The sequence below is a fragment of the Mus pahari genome, chromosome 16 (assembly GCF_900095145.1).
Source record: "Mus pahari chromosome 16, PAHARI_EIJ_v1.1, whole genome shotgun sequence".
Classification (NCBI taxonomy): Eukaryota; Metazoa; Chordata; class Mammalia; order Rodentia; family Muridae; genus Mus; species Mus pahari.
This window is the reverse complement of record NC_034605.1, coordinates 52231734-52249484: the sequence shown is the minus strand read 5'-3', so window position 1 is coordinate 52249484 and position 17751 is coordinate 52231734. Positions and strand designations below refer to the sequence as shown.

At 52.1% G+C, this 17751-nt stretch overlaps 1 protein-coding gene across 2 annotated transcripts in view; it reads right to left on the bottom strand.

The window, feature by feature from the left end:
• Window positions 1–17751, bottom strand: part of Bicd2 (BICD cargo adaptor 2) — a 45431-nt gene that overhangs the window by 5472 nt on the left and 22208 nt on the right. For both annotated transcript variants that reach the window (XM_021215307.1, XM_021215308.1), the window contains exons 2-6: window positions 12036–12248; window positions 6404–6556; window positions 3527–3988; window positions 1841–2866; window positions 956–1107 (exon numbers count right to left, since the gene is read on the bottom strand). In XM_021215307.1, the coding sequence (XP_021070966.1) occupies window positions 956–1107; window positions 1841–2866; window positions 3527–3988; window positions 6404–6556; window positions 12036–12248 (2006 nt within the window). The remainder of the gene's footprint in view (window positions 1–955; window positions 1108–1840; window positions 2867–3526; window positions 3989–6403; window positions 6557–12035; window positions 12249–17751) is intronic.

Sequence of the window (17751 nt, the reverse complement as noted above, 5' to 3'; positions counted from 1 at the left end):
GGTGCAGCTAAGTGGGAGGGAGGGAAATGGGTCCCAACCTATCCTGTCTCAGCTTCTTCACACTTTACAGGGACCGACCGGTCAGCTGTCCCAGTTTCCGCACTCAGCCTTGCCATCCCCACACTGTTATTCCAACACTGAGCAGCAGGTGGCACCACCTGTCTTTGGAGGGTGATAGGCAGGGGCCTTGTTTTCCACCCTAAGACTGCTCTTTGCTCTTTCCCAGCCTGGGAAACGTTAAGAGGTCCCCAGGCCACAGGAAGAACCCCCTGGGGAGAGGAAGGAAGCTGCACACCCCCAGGCCTAAAGCTCACTTGCCCTTCTCTGACAGGAAGGCTGGGAATGGACAGCAAACTGCTGCACTGGAGCCCTGACAAAGTCCTGCTACAGGAGGGGAATAACAAACTAGGCTGGGCCGCATCTGTCACCACTGCACTATAATAGACCTCACAATTGTACTTCCCATCCCCCAGGCTCACTCACTCCCTTAGCCTTTGCTTCCAGGACTCCTATGCTCAAAGCACAAGAAACGGAGCCTCCAGGGTCGTTAACAGGGAAATTAAAACCATGTTTCTGGGGGCCACAGGAACAGGGAGATGGATGCACACCTCTGCTGAATGTCTGCCAAAATGGCACCTGCCAGGCCTGTTCCACAGTTGGGCACCTGCCTACAGGAGGCACAGAAGGCTACGGTGCAGCCACCTGAGGGCCCACGTACTGCACAATCTTTCCTCCTCCTCAGTCAAGAAGGGCAGCCCCCCACACATGCGGGACTGGGCTGGAGGCTGTAGTCTCCAAACCTTGAGCTGTGTTGGGGGCCTGGCAGGGCTACAACAGTGCTGAACCAACAGACCTGCAGGACTCAGGAAAGAGGCTGAGGGCTGTGGGTAAGGCTAGCAGGTAGCTCCCGGGGAAAGAGGCTGCAGAAGAGAGAGTGTCACAGTGGTGCAGGTACCTGGTGGCAAACATGGCACGCAGGGAGGAGAAGGTGGCTGCATCTTCCTTGAGGGCCTTGAGCTCGTTCCGTAGCTTCATCATGGTCTCGGTCACCATGGCCTTCTCGTTCTCATACTTGCTCTTCAGGTTGGCGAGGGCCACCTCAGCCGTCTGAGGGACAGAGAAGTAGAAAGTGGGGTGGTGAAGGGTGTAATCTGCTCAAGGGAGGCCCTGGGCCCACGGTGGAGACCCTGTGTCCAGGGTGGAAGCCCTGTGTGCCCAAGGTGGAGACCCTGGGCCCACGGTGGAGCTGCTGACCATGAAAAATTCTCTGGAAAAAAAATTCTCTCATGCAACTGTCGGGGAAAAAATGCTAGTCATGCTCCTGCTTGCCAGTTTGCCTCAGTAAGTGCCCCCTTCAGCCCTGATTAGCAGGGAAGAATGATGTACTATAGACCCTGTCCTGGAGAACCCACAGGGCATTCAGACCACTGCTCTCTGTTACTACAGCAAACTGTAAGGTTCTTTTTTTTTTTTTTTTAAAGATTTATTTATTTATTATATGTAAGTACACTGTAGCTGTCTTCAGACACTCCAGAAGAGGGCGTCAGATCTTGTTACAGATGGTTATGAGCCACCATGTGGTTGCTGGGATTTGAACTCCGGACCTTTGGAAGAGCAGTCGGGTGCTCTTACCCACCGAGCCATCTCACCAGCCCCAACTGTAAGGTTCTTAATGACTGAAAAGCTCTGGTTAAAGCACCCTCTAATCCCCACACTCACTCCACCCCCTGGCTGGAAGCCCTGAGGAAGGAGACAGCAGGAGAGAGCAGCAACAAGGTGATGGCACAGGCCTAGGTGCCCTCCCAGCGGGCTCTGGTGGCAGTGCCCCCACTCCTCTCACCTGCTTGTTGGCCTTGAGCACGGTACGCAGTGTGGTGATCTGCTCCCGCTTGGTACTCAGCAGGGACTTCAGCTTGAGGATCTCCTCCATAAGTGCTTCCTTGTCCTTGTCCACAGCAGGGCCCAGCTCCTGCGAGGCAATCCGCTGCCGGGACAGCTCGGTCGTACGGTCTACGGCTGCCTGCAGGTGCTTGATCTGGTCTCGGATGATGGCGATCAGGTTGTAGATGTTCATAGGCTCCCGGCGGGGGTCACTCAGTGGTGACGGCAGTGAAGAACTGGGTGAAGGGCTGTTGTCCCCAGTCCCGCCATCTGCTCGGCCCACCTCTGTGGCCAACAGCCCCTTGGGCAAGAGGACAGGTGACCGGCGCCCGCGACCCTCCGGGCTGGTGCGGCCAGCCTTGCCCTGGCTCTCACGGTAATAGTCCAGCATGACGCGGTTGGGTGTCTCATTGTTGCACATGCACACATGGTGGTAGAGGTTGGCCAGCTCCTCGCTGAATGTCACTAGCTCATCCTGAGCCACATTCAGGCTGCCCTGCGTCTCACCAGCCACATCGCTCACCTTCTTCAACTCCTTTTCCAGCTGGGCCAGCAGTTCTCGGTCCTGGTGGCTAGCCTTCTCCAGCAGAGAGATCTTCTCGGTGAGGGCCTGGCCCTCGGCCTCATACCGGCCCTTTTCTTCTGCGTGCTGGGCTTCACGAGCTTCATGTGTGCTGCGCAACGCCTTGAGCTGCTCCCGGAGCTCACCAGCCTCAGCCACAGCCACGTGGTACTTGCAGGCCAGGATCTCAGGCCCATTGATGTCCACCTCATAGTAGTCACCGTCTTCGTGGCTGTCACGGTCCTTCTCGTTATCCAGGGAGGTCTGTCGCTCCTTGCCAGCCTGCAGGCGCCGGAGGGCACTAAGGTTCTCTGTGAGACGACTCACCTTCTCATGTTGTTCAGACAGGGTTCCCCGAGCCTGCTCCAGCTGCTTCTGTGTGTCCTGCAGTGTTGCCAGCAGGCCCACCTTCTCCCGCTCCATCTGCAAAGGTAGATGTAGCAGGAAAACAGGTCAACAGGCTTAGAAGACTCTAGGATGACCAAACATCTCACGCTAAGCCAAATGGGCCAAGGGCTACACAAATTCCCTGGCCATGCCACTGGCTGACAGCAGACTGGACAGAATTCACCACAGAAACCATGACTATCACCAACAATAGTGCTCATCCAGAAGAGGTCACTAAACATGTGCTGGGGTGGAACTGGGCTTCACATGTGGAACTCTGGGTCCAGGACATGCTGGCAGGGTCCCTAAGTGTCCCAGCTCTCCGCCACTTCCCTTTCTCATGTTGTGGAGAACACTCATTTATAGATCAACAGCAAACTCAAGATATGACGATGCATGGCCCTGCTAAGACTCTAGCTGTGGTCTGTAGATAGGAGTTACATGAGGGACAGGTCACCTCACCCACACATAATTTGGGTAGCAAAGGGAGCAACATGGGTACCAAGGTACTAAACTTTACACAGTAATCAGGAGCTACTCCTCTGGGACACTACTCTTTACCAGTAAGAATTTCATGTGTGGTTTGAGGAAGCTAAAGGCAGCCACATGTCACAAGAGCACTGCTTACACCAGGTGTGCAGTATTGCAGAAGGCACGGGGAGAGGGAGGATGGGGCATGAGGCCCTGCCCGCTCACCTGCACCAGCTGCTGCTTCAGCTTCTGGATCTCAGATATGTGGAGCTCACTGAGCAGGTCAGAGACGAGGCTGGGAGAGGGTGGAGCCAGGCCATCCTTCCTGGGTGTGGATGTCTTGTTGTCCAAGGATGACTTGACCAAGCCACTGTGCTCAAAGCCATTGACCAGGGCTTCGGCGTCGTTGTTGGGCTCTGCGGTGACAGCATCATCACTGAACTTGAGGCCATCTAAGGAGACCTGCAGGTGGCTGGTATAGAAGGAGTCGTTGATGCTCATGTAGTGCGACAACTCCTTGCGCAGGTTGTTCTTCTGCTCCCGCTCTGTCTTCAGCGTCTCCAGCGCCTCCTCCAACTGCCGTTCAGAGATCTCCTTAAGGCGGATGGCGTCCTCTAGCTGGCTGTTGAGGTACTCGGTCTCCTCCTCCAGGCGCTTGATTTCATGCTTGAGGCCCTCAAACTCCACCTAGGGAATAAAGCAAACACTCCCGCGTCAGGGCAGTAGAGAGGCCCACTCAGGTTGGTAAACAAGGACAAAGTCAGGACACCACCTCCCCACAGCACAAAGAGCAAGGGCACCCAGAATGAAGAGGGCAGTGGCTGCAGCTAAGGCCATTTCCAGCATGGAGCAAGATGGGTACTAGGAGGGGGCTTCTAGAGAACTAGAAGCAATAGAAACTTCCAGCTCCACTGCCAGGACCAGTGTGCCTGGAGTGTGCACATGGAACCTGCAATGCCACGGCTAAGGACTCACCATGGAGGCTGCCACATTACTATTACATTTCTGAGAATTAGTACCTGTATATACTGATTCTATAACGTACTCAGGTAACATTAACAGCTAGCCAAATCTCTCTTTATTAAATGTGTGTACATCTGCATGTGTGCATGGTGTGTGTGTGCATGGTGGAGGCTATCTCCCCCCACTTTACGTGGAAGAGTCCTGAGAGCTGAGCTCAGGCCACAGGCTTGCACTGTAAATGCCTTTACCCACTGAGCCACTTCACCAGCCATAACCAGGTATTTAAAGGCACATAAAATAGACTCTTTGCTGTGTGCTATGACCACTATTTTGAATTATATTTCCAAACAAATAAACTGGACTTGCCCCAGGCTGAAGGCAGAGTGGGAAGGCCTAACTGGTCTTGTTAATGTGACACGATTTAGGAGTGGACAAAGAAAGAGTAAATGGAAGTTGATGCTTAATGTGAGGCCCAGGGTTTGTGGGCATATATGAAAACCTCTTATTGTAACAGTAAGGAAGTAATGAATGAATCTCTCTGGGTTTGGGGTACAGAGGAAAACCTGGTACACTATCTTAAGTGTGCCCACATTCCAGTACCCTGAATGGGGCACAGGAACCTCACTCAGGGCAGGGTCTCCTTGAGGTTCAGTTTTTCTTCTCCCCAGTGGCCCCTCATGCTTATGAGCTACAGGCTGGAGCTATGAGCCCTGCTCCTGTGGTTATTCAGCACCAGAGTCCATCCCTTGCCTGATGTGCAAACACGGAAGCTTCTACCCTGACACATGGGCTTCCTCATGCATGGGATAAATGCCAGGTCCCTGACAGTGACGGTGATGCCTCAGCAGTGAGATGATCGGGTGTTAGAGGCTCTAACTAAAGCAAGGACAGAACCCATGGCATTTGGGGTAGAGTCTAGGATTTCCTGAGAAGAAAGAAGTTCCCTGCTGCCTACAGATCTTAGGGCATCTCTGAACTCAGGCACTGTGTGGTTCTAAGCCTCACCCATGCAGGAGGACTCCCTCCTTCCTGCCACAGGCAGAGGGTACCTCCTCCACCCTACAACAGGCAGAGCCATGGCAGTATTTCAGGCTTCATGGTCAGTCTCTGGGGGTCTTAGCCGGCTCATCTATCTGAGTTTCCCCCATACCTTGGTGATGTGGAACACTGTCCTCCAGGCAGGGCATGGCCCTTGCTGTCTCGAAATCAGAGCAGCCATGATTACCCAGCTCGGAGACCCTCACAAGATCAGGCCTATACACATGCTCTCATAGAAGGAAGGGTAAAGTGCATTAGACCCTCACCCAAGATTCCAGCCACTCCCTCCCTCCTGTCCCCTGTCCCCTAATCCTGCCCAAGCTATCTCAGAGTCTGCTAAAGTAGACAGGAAACAAAAGGCTAAATGAAGAGAGAACTCCATCTAGCAACTGTTAAGAGGTCATCACCCATGCCAAGATGCAAGGTTTTTTTTTAGTGATATAGCTATTTTGGAATCTTCCCATGCCCCTGTAACCCTTCACCTCCATCCCTGTAACCTCTCCCCAATGCCCCTGTAACCCCTCCCCAATGCTCCTGTAGCCCCTCCCCAATGCCCTGTGACTCCTCCCCCATGCCCTGTGACTCCTCCCCCATGCTCCTGTAACCCCTCCCCCATGACCTATGACTCCTCCCCCCATGCTCCTGTAACCCCTCCCCCATGCCCCTGTGACCCCCCCTCACCCATGCCCCTATAATCCCTCACCTATGCCCCTGTGAGTAACCCTTCACCCATGCCCATGAGTAACCCCTCACCCATATTCCTATGATTTCCCCCTCAGTCATACTCCCATAAGTAAGCTCTATATCATCGCTGGTTCACTGAGGCAGATTTTCTGGTATGCCATCAGTACCTACCTCTGCTAAGCACAAACAGACTCCCAGGAAGAGTCATGCGCCATTTGGCCTGGGAACTGTCATACTAAAGACACAGGCCTTGTTTCATGCTCTTACAGTGCTAGGTGTTGTGAGCTTTGATTCCCATCTCCACTGCAAAGGTACCACTGGTCCTGGCCTCAGGTGTGTGGACCGAGGCAGAGAAGGGGAAGATGGGTGGCTGAAAGGACTTAGATGCCCAGAGGTGACACTACTCTCGAGACTCGCCTGGTTCTGCCTGAGCACAGACACTTGTTTCTGCAGGCTGATGTTCTCCTCCTCCAGCTCTGAGTAGTCCTGAAGTAGCCGGGCCTCCCGGAACTTGTACTCCTTGATGTCATCCCGCAGGCGGCCACGCTGGATCTCCACATTCTGGTTGATCTGCAGGGGCAGAGAAAAAAGCTGTGTGGTTACTTCTATAGCTGGCCCTAGCACATGAGCTTCCAAGTATCACAGGGGCTCAGCACAGCAAGGTACACTATGAGCCCTTTGGGCAACAGTATGGCTGGCTGGAGGAGAGAAACCCAGGGCAGCAGGGTGTGTGCAGAGCAGCAGACAGCTATGGTCAGATCTCTCCACTTCTCTCAGGGTGGACTTCAGCAAGCGACCCAACCTGCTCCAACCCTGCTGAGCTCTGCAGGCTCCAGGTGTTCCCCTGACTGAAGCATCGGGGGAGAACAGGGAGGCGGGGTTTATGGTACGCAGCCAAACAAGGAGGAGGCTTGACCTACAGTCTAGGTAGGAGCTGTCTATGAGGGCGCAGTCTTCAGGCCATAAACATCAGGCAGAGCATTTTCTGCACACGGTCAGCAGTCACATTCGGACTAGAGGGAGACGTTGCCATCCCTCTAAGCCTCACTGGAAGGCTTTGCCATTCTCCTGGACCTGAGCAAGGCACCAGTGTCTCTAACATGGCCATGCCATGTCACACAGTACACTTCACTCAGGACTTCGCCTTAACTCTGACCCCTTTGCTCCATCTGGAAGATGGGGCCATCTGAGTGGTAAACTGGTAGGTGGGGGCAACACTGGGGCTCGTTTGCATATGTCTACACCAGAGAATAAAGCGCACCCACACAGAACCCTGCACATCAGTGTTCCCAGTGCTCCAGGTGGACACGATCCAAGTATCCATTGGCAAATGAATGGATAAACAAAGCATGGTCTGTCTCTACAACACGGGGTTATTCAGCCACATTATGGAATGACGTCTTGACACTTGCTACAACACGAATGAGTGTAAAGACATTCTGCTAAGTCAAAGAAGCCAGCAAAGACTATGCACCCTATGATTCCATTTGTAAGAAAGATCCAGAACAGGAAAGTAGATTAGTGGGGCTAAAGAGGGGTTTGAGAGGACTGAAATGATGAAATACTCTAAAGTTAACTGAAAGGCAGGGAGGGCGTCTTGCCTGGCACTGAATACAAGGCCCTGGGTTCCATCCTCAGCACCACAAAAGGAAAACCAGCCACAGGATGGCACACACATGACCATTAGACGCGGAGGGGCAGTGCTAGGGACGACAGAGCAGTGGGGATGGCTGGAGCTGTTGCTCAGGGCTCTGGAGCAGGTGTGTTGTTGGTCTGGGGAGGCCATCTGAGCATTAGGAACAGGGATGAGAAGCAAGCACGGAGCACATTTTTAAGTGAGTTGTATGGGATGTGGACCATCTCAATAAAGCTGCTGAAAGCTTGTTTCCGTCTCCACGACATGTGTGAGAGTTGGGAAGACTGTCACTGAGAGAGGCTAGTGCAGGGTCAAAGAAGCACAGCCAAGCCTAGGCCGTGGGGCCTCACACCCTGCACTGCCTGCACTGAGACAGGACCCAGGAGCCTCTGCCCTACACACGCAGAGTCACAGCATCCTCCGCTGTCGTTGCTATCCGACACACTGTAGGTTGTTCAGAGGATTCCTGACCTCTGCTCACCGGATGCAGACCACTTTCATGCTGTGACAAATGGAGATGTTTTCCACACACCACCAATGGTCCCTAAAGAACCCCCATATCCTCCCTGCTCCATGCTTGTTTCTAACCCCTGTTCCCAATGCTCGGATGGCCTCCCCAGACCAACAACACACCTGCTCCAGAGCCCTGGAAACAGCCCAGGTCCATAGCTCTGCCCTCACTAGCACTGCCCCTCAGCATCTACAGGAATTGCTCCTGATCACATCTGTGTGTTCATCTGTATGGGCTAGTTTTGTGTCAACTTGACACAGGCTGGAGTTATCACAGAGAAAGGAGCTTCAGTTGGGGAAATGCCTCCACAAGATCCAGCTGTAAGGCATTTTCTCAATGAGTGATCAAGGGGGGAGGGCCCCTTGTGGGTGGTGCCATCTCTGGGCTGGTAGTCTTGGATCTATAAGAGAGCAGGCTGAGCCAGCCAGAGGAAGCAAGTCTGTAAAGAACATCTCTCCATGGCCTCTGAATCAGCTCCTGCTTCCTGACCTGCTTGAGTTCCAGTCCTGACTTCCTTGGTGATGAACAGCAGTACGGAAGTGTAAGCAGAATAAACCCTTTCCTCCCCAACTGCTTCTTGGTCATGATGTTTGTGCAGGAATAGAAATCCTGACGAAGACATCATCTGAAGGCCATATGCCTCATAAGATGCTGTGCAGGGGGAAACACAAAACAGTAGTGTTGGATCAGTGAAACAAAATACCATACAAATGGAGAAGAAGAAGAGAAAGAAAAGGGATAGGAGGGGAGAGGAGGAGAGAGGAGGAAGAAGAGGAGGAAGAAAAGGAGCAGTGGCAGCAGCAGCAACGCCACTACCACTACAGCCATAGCTGCAGCATCAACACTGCCATGTAGTGGTGCACATCATTAGTTCTTCCAGAAGTCCTGAGTTCAATTCCCAGCAACCACATGGTGGCTCACAACCATCTGTAATGAGATCTGATGCCCTCTTCTGGTACGTCTGAAGACAGCAACAGTGTACCCACATATATGAAATAAATATTTAAGAAAGAAAGAAAGAAAGAAAGAAAGAAAGAAAGAAAGAAAGAAAGAAAGAAAGAAAGAAAGAAAGGAGAAACAAACAGAGGAACTCAAACATGTACAAAGTGGGTCCATGTGGCCACAGCCCTCAGGGCAAGGTCTGAGGCCATCATTACCCCAGGGCTTGTGTGATAGCAATTAGAGACCTAGAAGACAGTGGTAAGACACACAGTGGTAGTTTCTACATGGCTATATGACTGACGACGGAGGCAGAAGGCCACGATAGGAGCCTGAGAGCACCAGGTCCAGAGCTGCACGGGAGAGTTATACCTCTACAGCAGTGCCCACCCACATGCTGTGTGAGTCCTCAGTGCCTCTGTAAACCTGACCCTCCCGAGGCTCTCTAGGACTTCTATTCTTCTGATACTGCAAGACCCAGGATCTAGCCAAAGAGTTTCCCTTTGGTGGAGGGTACGGGCCTGCATGGACTGTGGATGGGTGTCCTTGTGGAAAGACAAGCAAAGAGAAATGTGTTCACATACTTAAGTCATGTGCTGGCAAGGTAAGGTAACATCACGTGACAGGTTAACTGCACCTTCTCTGCTGACAGTACAGGACTCAAACATACACTTTCTCTCTACGGAAACTGCTTCCAGCCCCAGCCACCCGGCTTAGCAGAGAGGTTCAGCTGGCCTGCTGCCTGCCACCTCCACCCATCACATGCCCAGCTCCTGAGAGTTCCAGCAGGCTCCAACTAGCCACAGGAGTTTTGTTTTCCCTCAGAAAAGCATCTCCTCCCAGGGTGAGTGTCTGATGTCAGCCCAGTGTGCAGGGGACAGGCTCTGCTCTATGCAAATGACCAGCCCAGATGCAAGCAGTGGGCATATGGACTCCGAGCCAACCCTATCCACCTGCTCCCCTTCACCTGGTCCCCCTGACCAAGATGCTCACCAGCATGGGGGGTGTGACAACTGCCTGCCTCAAGAGACATGTTAAGGGATTGTCAGTCTTTTGTCTGGTCTCTTGAGCTCCCAACCCTTCCCACACAGGATACTTGTCCACCCATCACCTAGGGGGAACATTCTTATCCTCTCCTGGGACTAATGGGCCTCCAGACATCCACCTGAGAAACTGTCAGGTCTGCAACAAGCCATTCCTCGAATGCCCGTCTACCTACCAGGAATAATGCCAACAAAACAAACACTGACTGGGGTGTCTACTATTGGCCCTTCACACAGCACAGAGCTCATAATCAGGACCCTAAAACTGTTCTACCACATGAGCCTCAGTTCCTTCGTATGACAGAACACTGGGCGAGTCATTAAGACGATGGGGTCTAAGACATTAGACCACTCTGACACAGGCAAGGCTGCCTGGTGCTGTAAAGTTACACTGGCTTTAGCTGTCAGTCCAGCAGAGCACAGGCCATGAGAGTCAAGCCTCTGCAGGCCCAAGGACTCTGACCCAGGGGCCATCAATAACGGGGAGTAGTCACTTCCCCTAGTGTGGGGTTCTTGAGGTCTTGAGCTCAGTCTCAATAGGGGGTGGGGAAAAGGCAGCTTCCACTCTTGGAGCCCAGTGCATGATCTCATTTCCTCCCACAAGTGTGGCTCTGGTGAGGGTGGAGGAGGGGTTGTCACTGAGGAAGAGAAGCAGTTCCAGTGACAATCCATCTGTCTACTCCTCCTTCCTGAAAGGCCAGTGCGGGACTGTCTCCCACATTCAGCCCCTAGGCAACCTAGAAGGCAGGATGGCCGTTCAGGGCTGGAAATGAGGTCAGCGAATTTTAGACAAGCCGTTCTGGGGTGGGGAAGAGATTCCTGTTGTTCCTGTTTATGCTTTAGGAGGAAATCCTGAGTCTCCTGCACGCCCCTTAGCCAGCTTTGCTTTAAGTGTCCCCTTCTCTGTCCCCAGGTCTGTAGAGGTTCCCCCCCCAGCCCAGTCACAGGCAGCCTTCAGCCTTCACCATCTGTACACCTGTCTAGGGTAGAGGCTCTGTTCTCACACCATTCTTAGGTCTGGCTTGTGCTCTGCTGTTGTCTCCTGGCTTAGCATGACTGTCCCCCCACTGTCTGACACGGGCCTCGCAGTTGGATTTGGTCCTCAAATCCAACCTCTCCTACAACCTTTCTCCTAACAGCCTCTCCCATCTTCCCTCCCCGTGACTTCCTGCTTGGGAGGCAGTTGCCTCCCGGGCCCTGACCTGCACAGCACACCCTGCTGGCCTGCGTTCGGTGAGAGCACAGACTGCAGAGGGAAGGCTTCCTCAGCTAGGAAGGGGCGCAGAGAGCTTGGAAGGTGTGCGGTGACGGAACACGGGCTCTCCTACAAAGGGCTTCAGAGCCTGAAGACAAGGCTTTGTCCAGGCCTCTAGAGCAAGTGAGAGCTGAAGCCAGTGTTATCCCGAGCCTGAAGGAGTCCGAGGCTACCCCTAAGGCCATGGACAGGGAGATCTTAGCCAGGATCCTAGCTCACAGAGACTTTTGGGGATGGGTCCTCAACCTCCTTCCTCAGAGGCCCACAGATTCTTCTCTGTGGCTCTTGGCTGATCTCTGAGGCTGTGGCTACCAAGTCACAAGCTGGGCCACTCATTATTCTGGCTGCATTACTCTACCTTGATATTCCTCCTTGCACACGGTGTGGCCTACCATTCATGCATAGCCAAGTCCTGCGAGACAAAAACCAAACAGACAAAAAACCCAATACCACTCTTCAAGCAAACAGCCAACCACTGACCTGGCGGCGTCCCGTGGACACCAGGCCTGAGCCCAGCAAACACCGACCACTGAGCTGTCAGGGCCTGCTCAGAAGACTCATGACACCACTGAGGTGGGCACAGTGCAGGCACAGAGACCACAGGAGCAAGATGCAGCCTCAAGGAGCCCACTGTCACAGTGGCAGATGTCATGCCATGCACTCACCTCTTTTAGCTCCTGGGCCACAGACGTGAGGCGCTCATTCTCAGACTGGGTGTTGGTGAGGACATTGCGCAGCTGTTTCAGCTCTGTCTGCAGTTCCAGCACCTTCCGCACGTAGTACTGCTCCTTGGAGGCCGACTCCTGGATCAGGCTCTCCTCCCGGCTCTCACCGTCAGCAGCCACCTTCTTGTGGTTTGTGTGTGCCTGGCCAAATGCCTGCATGGAGAGGTAAGACATTCATGAGATGGGTGTCCTGGGGCTGCAGAGCAATGGAGACCCCAGACCACAAGGAACACGAAGGCCCTTGACCTGGGAAGCAGCTCTATGTTGTGCATGTGTTAAAACACACACTGCGGTGCTCATGCCAGACGTGCTCTTCTCCACAGTGAAACCACACTAGTCTCAGGGACATCATGTGGTGTGACAGGAAGGAGCGTGAAAGGCATAAGGCTGCAAACACACATGTAAAAGAACTGAGTAAAGAACTAAGTTTGAGGCCTGATGGTGTGTACCAGCTGGAAAGTGTACTCTGAGCCTAGATAACCCCAGAGCACACCCAAGATACATTCCAGATTTTAAAATTAAGGCTAAAATTGGGAGGTGTGCTAGCCAGAGGAGCAAGGGTGAGGAGCTGACCCATCCTGCTACCTGATGTCAAATCGTCATTTGTTCTGGGACAAACCAGGGCTGGGCAACCAGTGCACAGGACGGGGCACAGTAACAATTAGCTAAATGGCTACCCCAGGGTGTGTAGAGACGCATGTACCTGCGTGTTTCAGACACTGGTGAGGAGCAAGTGTGTTAGGCCCTGGGATGAAGGAAAAAAAAAGCCTATCAAGTAGAGCAACTAGCAAAAAGTGCTGGCCTCACCCACCACAACATGGCAGTCATATCGTAGTCAGCAGACCCTGGGCCTCCACCATATGTCCTCAGAGGACTGTGCCACCTCCTGGGCCTTCCTTTCCTGACTCTTTGTAGGACCCGTGGCTTATGACGGAAAACAATATTAAGAGAAGAGCTACTGAAGAACAAGAAAATGATGGCTTTAACTAGTTTTAAAAGAAAAAGGGAACTTTTTTCATTTATTACTTTACAAATCTAGGAATTCAGACCAAGAAAACTATAAGCAAAACATACAAAGCCACATTGTACAGGGTGCCACTGAGCTGAGAAGTTTCGAATACTAACACATGTAAATGCAGAAAGCAATTTCTTTTCATTCTGTCAGGGAGCTGGCAGAATGGAGCAGGGTCTGGTCTGAGGCAATATGCTGTGTCCCAAGCGACTGAGGGAAGGCCAGAGGACAACACAGTCCAGCAGCACCAGGGCTGGCACTGGAGTATGTGTGGAGGGGTAACCTAGGGCTCACAGTACAACACTCCTGCATCAGACCATGGATCTCCAAGTCACCCATGAGGTGGCAGGTCCTGCCCATTTGCTTTCAGTCCCCAACTCTGCACAAATCAAAGTAGCTCAGCTTTGTGATTTCTGGTCTGTGTGCCTTTACTCTGATCAAGCCACAAACTGCTACCTACACAGCACCTGGCCCATGCTGCCTGCCCACCATAAGACATACAAAGGAAATCCAGCCCCAAGCTGGCTCCAACCAAGGACTCTGGGACTGTACTAAAGAGTCCAGCACCTGTGGCTCCTTGGGACACACCCATCAACTCGGGAGTTGGGGCAAGGACACCTCAGAAGTTTTCCCCAAAGTGTGATGGCTAAGCCCTATGACACATATTCAAGCCTAGGCCTGCCAACCTGGGCGCTGACTTCCTCCGCCCAAGCTACCAGACTGGGGCCCAGGAGCAAGTCCTGGGCAGCTTTTCAAATACAGCATGCTGTGATGGAGACATCTACCTCCAACTGAGACGACACACAGTCACAGGGACAGACTCTACTTCCTGTAGAGTGGGAAACTAAAACCTGCAAAGAACAGGAACAGTATGACAGAACAGGGCTGGTGAGGCAGCTCAGCATGTAAAAGCATCCGCCTTCAAGTCTTACAGCCGAAGTCTACACTCAAGACCAAGTAGTGGGAAAAAACTGACTCCCAAAAGCTGTTCTATGACTTCCACATGTGCATTAGGGCATATGAACATACGCAAATGGTTTTAAATATGATAACAGAACAGGCATTGGCCTGTGGTACTGGGGAAATTGGCAGCCTTCATGCCTTCAGAGGAGCTTTGGGACATGGCACACAACAGGACTGAGGCAGATGGCAGGGCCTACGGAATAAGACTCCAGGCAGGGCAGTGAGGGCAGCCAGAACTAAGGACCAGATGAGTCTTCACTGAGGACAGGCGGGGCAGGGTTAAGGAAGCCATGGGGAAGTTCAGCAGAGGAGAGCAGGACCAAGCCCTGACATGAAGTCTGAAAGCAAGCTTGTTCCCACCACCAAGAGGGACCCCCGATTCACAGGCTCAGAATCAGCCTGGATTACACGCTGCTCTAGCAGAGCAGCGCAAAGTCCATGAAAGGATTAATCCAGTTCCAAGCCACTACACCCTAGAACAAAGCTCAGAGCACGTTCAGGAAAACAAACACATCCAGCTGCCAACAGGTAAGCTCCGTAGTGAAGACCCAAGGCAGAACTGTTCATCAGCAGACAGCCCACAGCCCTGAGCAGAAGGGTGGACAGGCTGAGACAGCACAGAGCCAACAGACACAAAAGATCCCAGTAGCACTTCTGCAGAGGAAAAGCAGGGACCAACTACAGACATACTGCATCAGAAAGGGTTAACCAACTCTGAAAGACAGTCAAAATGAGGGCCCAAATGAAAAAAATAAAATAAAATAAAGCCTAACAAACCGGAGAGCACAACCCGAGTGTGTACCAAGTTTAAGGAGCCTATGTGTCACCTCTTCACAATGCCAAAGCAGCTTTTCACAGAAAACGATCAGCTCATACTAAAGGCCATATAACAATATAAAGGACCTAGGACAGGCTAAATGACTTTGAAAGAGCAGGACTACCCCACCTGCTATCACAACCGAGAGGCACTTCACTGCTTAGAGACAGACCAGCTGACCTGATAAAAGCTCTGTGGGAAAGATAGCCTTGAACCCACAGCACAAGTGCAAGTAGCTCGTATATACACACAGACACACATGCACACAGACACACACAGAACCCCAGAGCTGAGTATGGTAGTCAATGAGGAACGCAGGTAATCCTAGCTACTCAGGAGGCTGAGCAGGACTTGAGAAGAACCAGGGCACTGGAGATGATCTTGCCTCGGCAGGAAAACAACCACAAGGGGGGGGTGGGGGGGGCTGGGTGTTACAGTTCTGGCCATGTAAGAATAAGGCCACAGTTTTTTTTTTTTTTTTGGTTTTTCAAGACAGGGTTTCTCTGTATAGCCCTGGCTGTCCTGGAACTCACTTGGTAGACCAGGCTGGCCTCGAACTCAGAAATCCACCTGCCTCTGCCTCCCGAGTGCTGGGATTAAAGGCCTGCGCCACCAGGCCCGGCTAAGGCCACAGTTTTAAATCCCCAAAGCTGCATAACGACTAGATGTGATAGTGTATGCACCTGTAATCCCAGCTCTCCATTGTTTTAAAATATAGAGCCTGAGAAATTGCTCTACAGGCAAAAAGCATTTGCCATTCAAGTCTATTAATTAACCTGAATTCAGCCCTCAGATACCATATAAATAAGGGTGGAATGAGAGTCAATTCTACAAAGTTGCCCTCTAATATGCTGTAACATGTGCACGTGCACATACACAGATGATAAATTTTTTATAAAAAACTAAATATGGTAATTCATAAAATGGAGTACTACATCCAATAAAAAGAATTATTCATATATCAACATAGATAGACCTCAAAATCACCTTTGTGGAAAGTCCACTGAGAAAAAGTAAGGTTGTTCAATTCTTTTTATATAAAACTCTAAAACTGCACACTAAAGTGGAGAAGTGGTGGGAGTGTGGTGAGGGACTCAGAGGGAACGGAATGATCAGAGACAGGCTCACTACCTTTGCTCACTACTTTGCTGATGGTCTCATGAACATATGCTTACAGGAAAACTTATACTCAACACCCCAATGCATGAAGCTCCTTGAAGTTGTCTAAGGAACCTGCATGGATGTTCCTGAAGTACTACACCCCTCACCTGCAGAGTGTGAACCTACAAGGCACAGCCCATCTTTGTGGCCACCATGCCCAGCTTACAGGCTGTGTATGAGGCTGGGGCTCAGCGAGGTGGAGACACCTGTTGGGGCATCCAATCCTATACAGCCTTTCAACTCCATCTTAAATCCTGCGATACCCAGGATCATCTTCCCATTCTATTGGTTGTAGGCTCCCTCTGTCCTCCCCTGAGTAAATGCACTCTGGAAAGGTGTTCCTGACCTGCAGGTTGGTAGGGGACAGCTGTGGTTGTGTTTGTAGATTTCCCTGGCTCATCCTGCGGGCCTCCCAGGTGGCACCACAGGAAGATGGGATCAAGAACCAGTCCCTGAACAGCAGATACAGCCTCTAACCTGCCCCTTCCACAAACTTCCACAGCTGCCTCAAGGAAAGAAGAAGACGAGGAAGCAGACTAGCTCTCCTCCAGTCTTAACCACAGGAGGGCAGATGCTCTGTGTTTTGGGGAGGAGCAATGCTCTGGTGATGTCCTCAACACAGGCTCCTGACCCACCTCCTGCCTACTGCTCTCAAGTTGCCCAGGTTCAGCAAGACCCAACAGGGCCAGGAAAGCTGGAGCATGAGGTCATGGCCAGCCAGGCGCCTACAAGAGGAACACTGCCCATGTTTGCTTCTGGCCAACACATAGCCCCCTGGGATGCTGGCTTCAAGGTCAACCACACCCATGGAGCTATGGTGCAATCCTCTGTGCCTACAAGGAACCAGGCCAATCATGACTTCAGCAGCTGGATCATCTTTAGCTAGGATGAGAGAAGAGAAGCTCTGGGTAGGAAGAGAAATCAAAGCAGCCCTAAGGGGCAAATTTCAACACCAAGCATGGTGTGCCTCAGGTGAGGGAACAGCATGAGCAATGGTATTGGGGGCTGAGAGTTAGGGGTGAGGAGGGCAAAAAGCCCGGTCAGGAAGGGCAGTTGAAACTATACCTCTGGAAGGAGGCTGGGGCAGGTGGGGCAGCAAGGCACAGTCTTATGTCTATGACAAGGGCTCAATGCCTGCTATCCATGGTATCTACCAGATGATTGCAGCCATAAAACAGAAATGTCCTAAGCATTAGACCATTTCATGGTGCCATGGGGTGGGGTTGGGAGTGGGGCTGCACAAGCACCTACTTTGCACACAAAAACTGAGGCCAAACAGAGCTTAGTGCTTTATCACAGGTGCTTGGTCTGGTCGCATTGTGGGATGGTATAACATGGAGGGAGGGCTGATGGGACAGGGCTGTGGGGTCACATCTAAAACATGTGTCTTTATCCCTCCACTCCTGAAAGCCAGACAGAATAGCAAGGGAGAACAGACCCTGGGTACATGTCGGAGCACACAAACCCACCTGTGCCCACCACTACCATCTCAGGAAGGAAAACAAACATCATGTGCTGCTCGGTTGATCCACCTCTGAAATATGCTACAACAGTACAAACTGGGGACCACGTTGGGCACAGATTAGTGTCCCTCAGCTTCCTCACCTATAACCTGGGTTAAAAATGCCTCCAGCGCTGGGTGTGGTGGCACACACCTTTAATCCCAGCACTCGGGAGGCAGAGGCAGGCGGATTTCTGAGTTC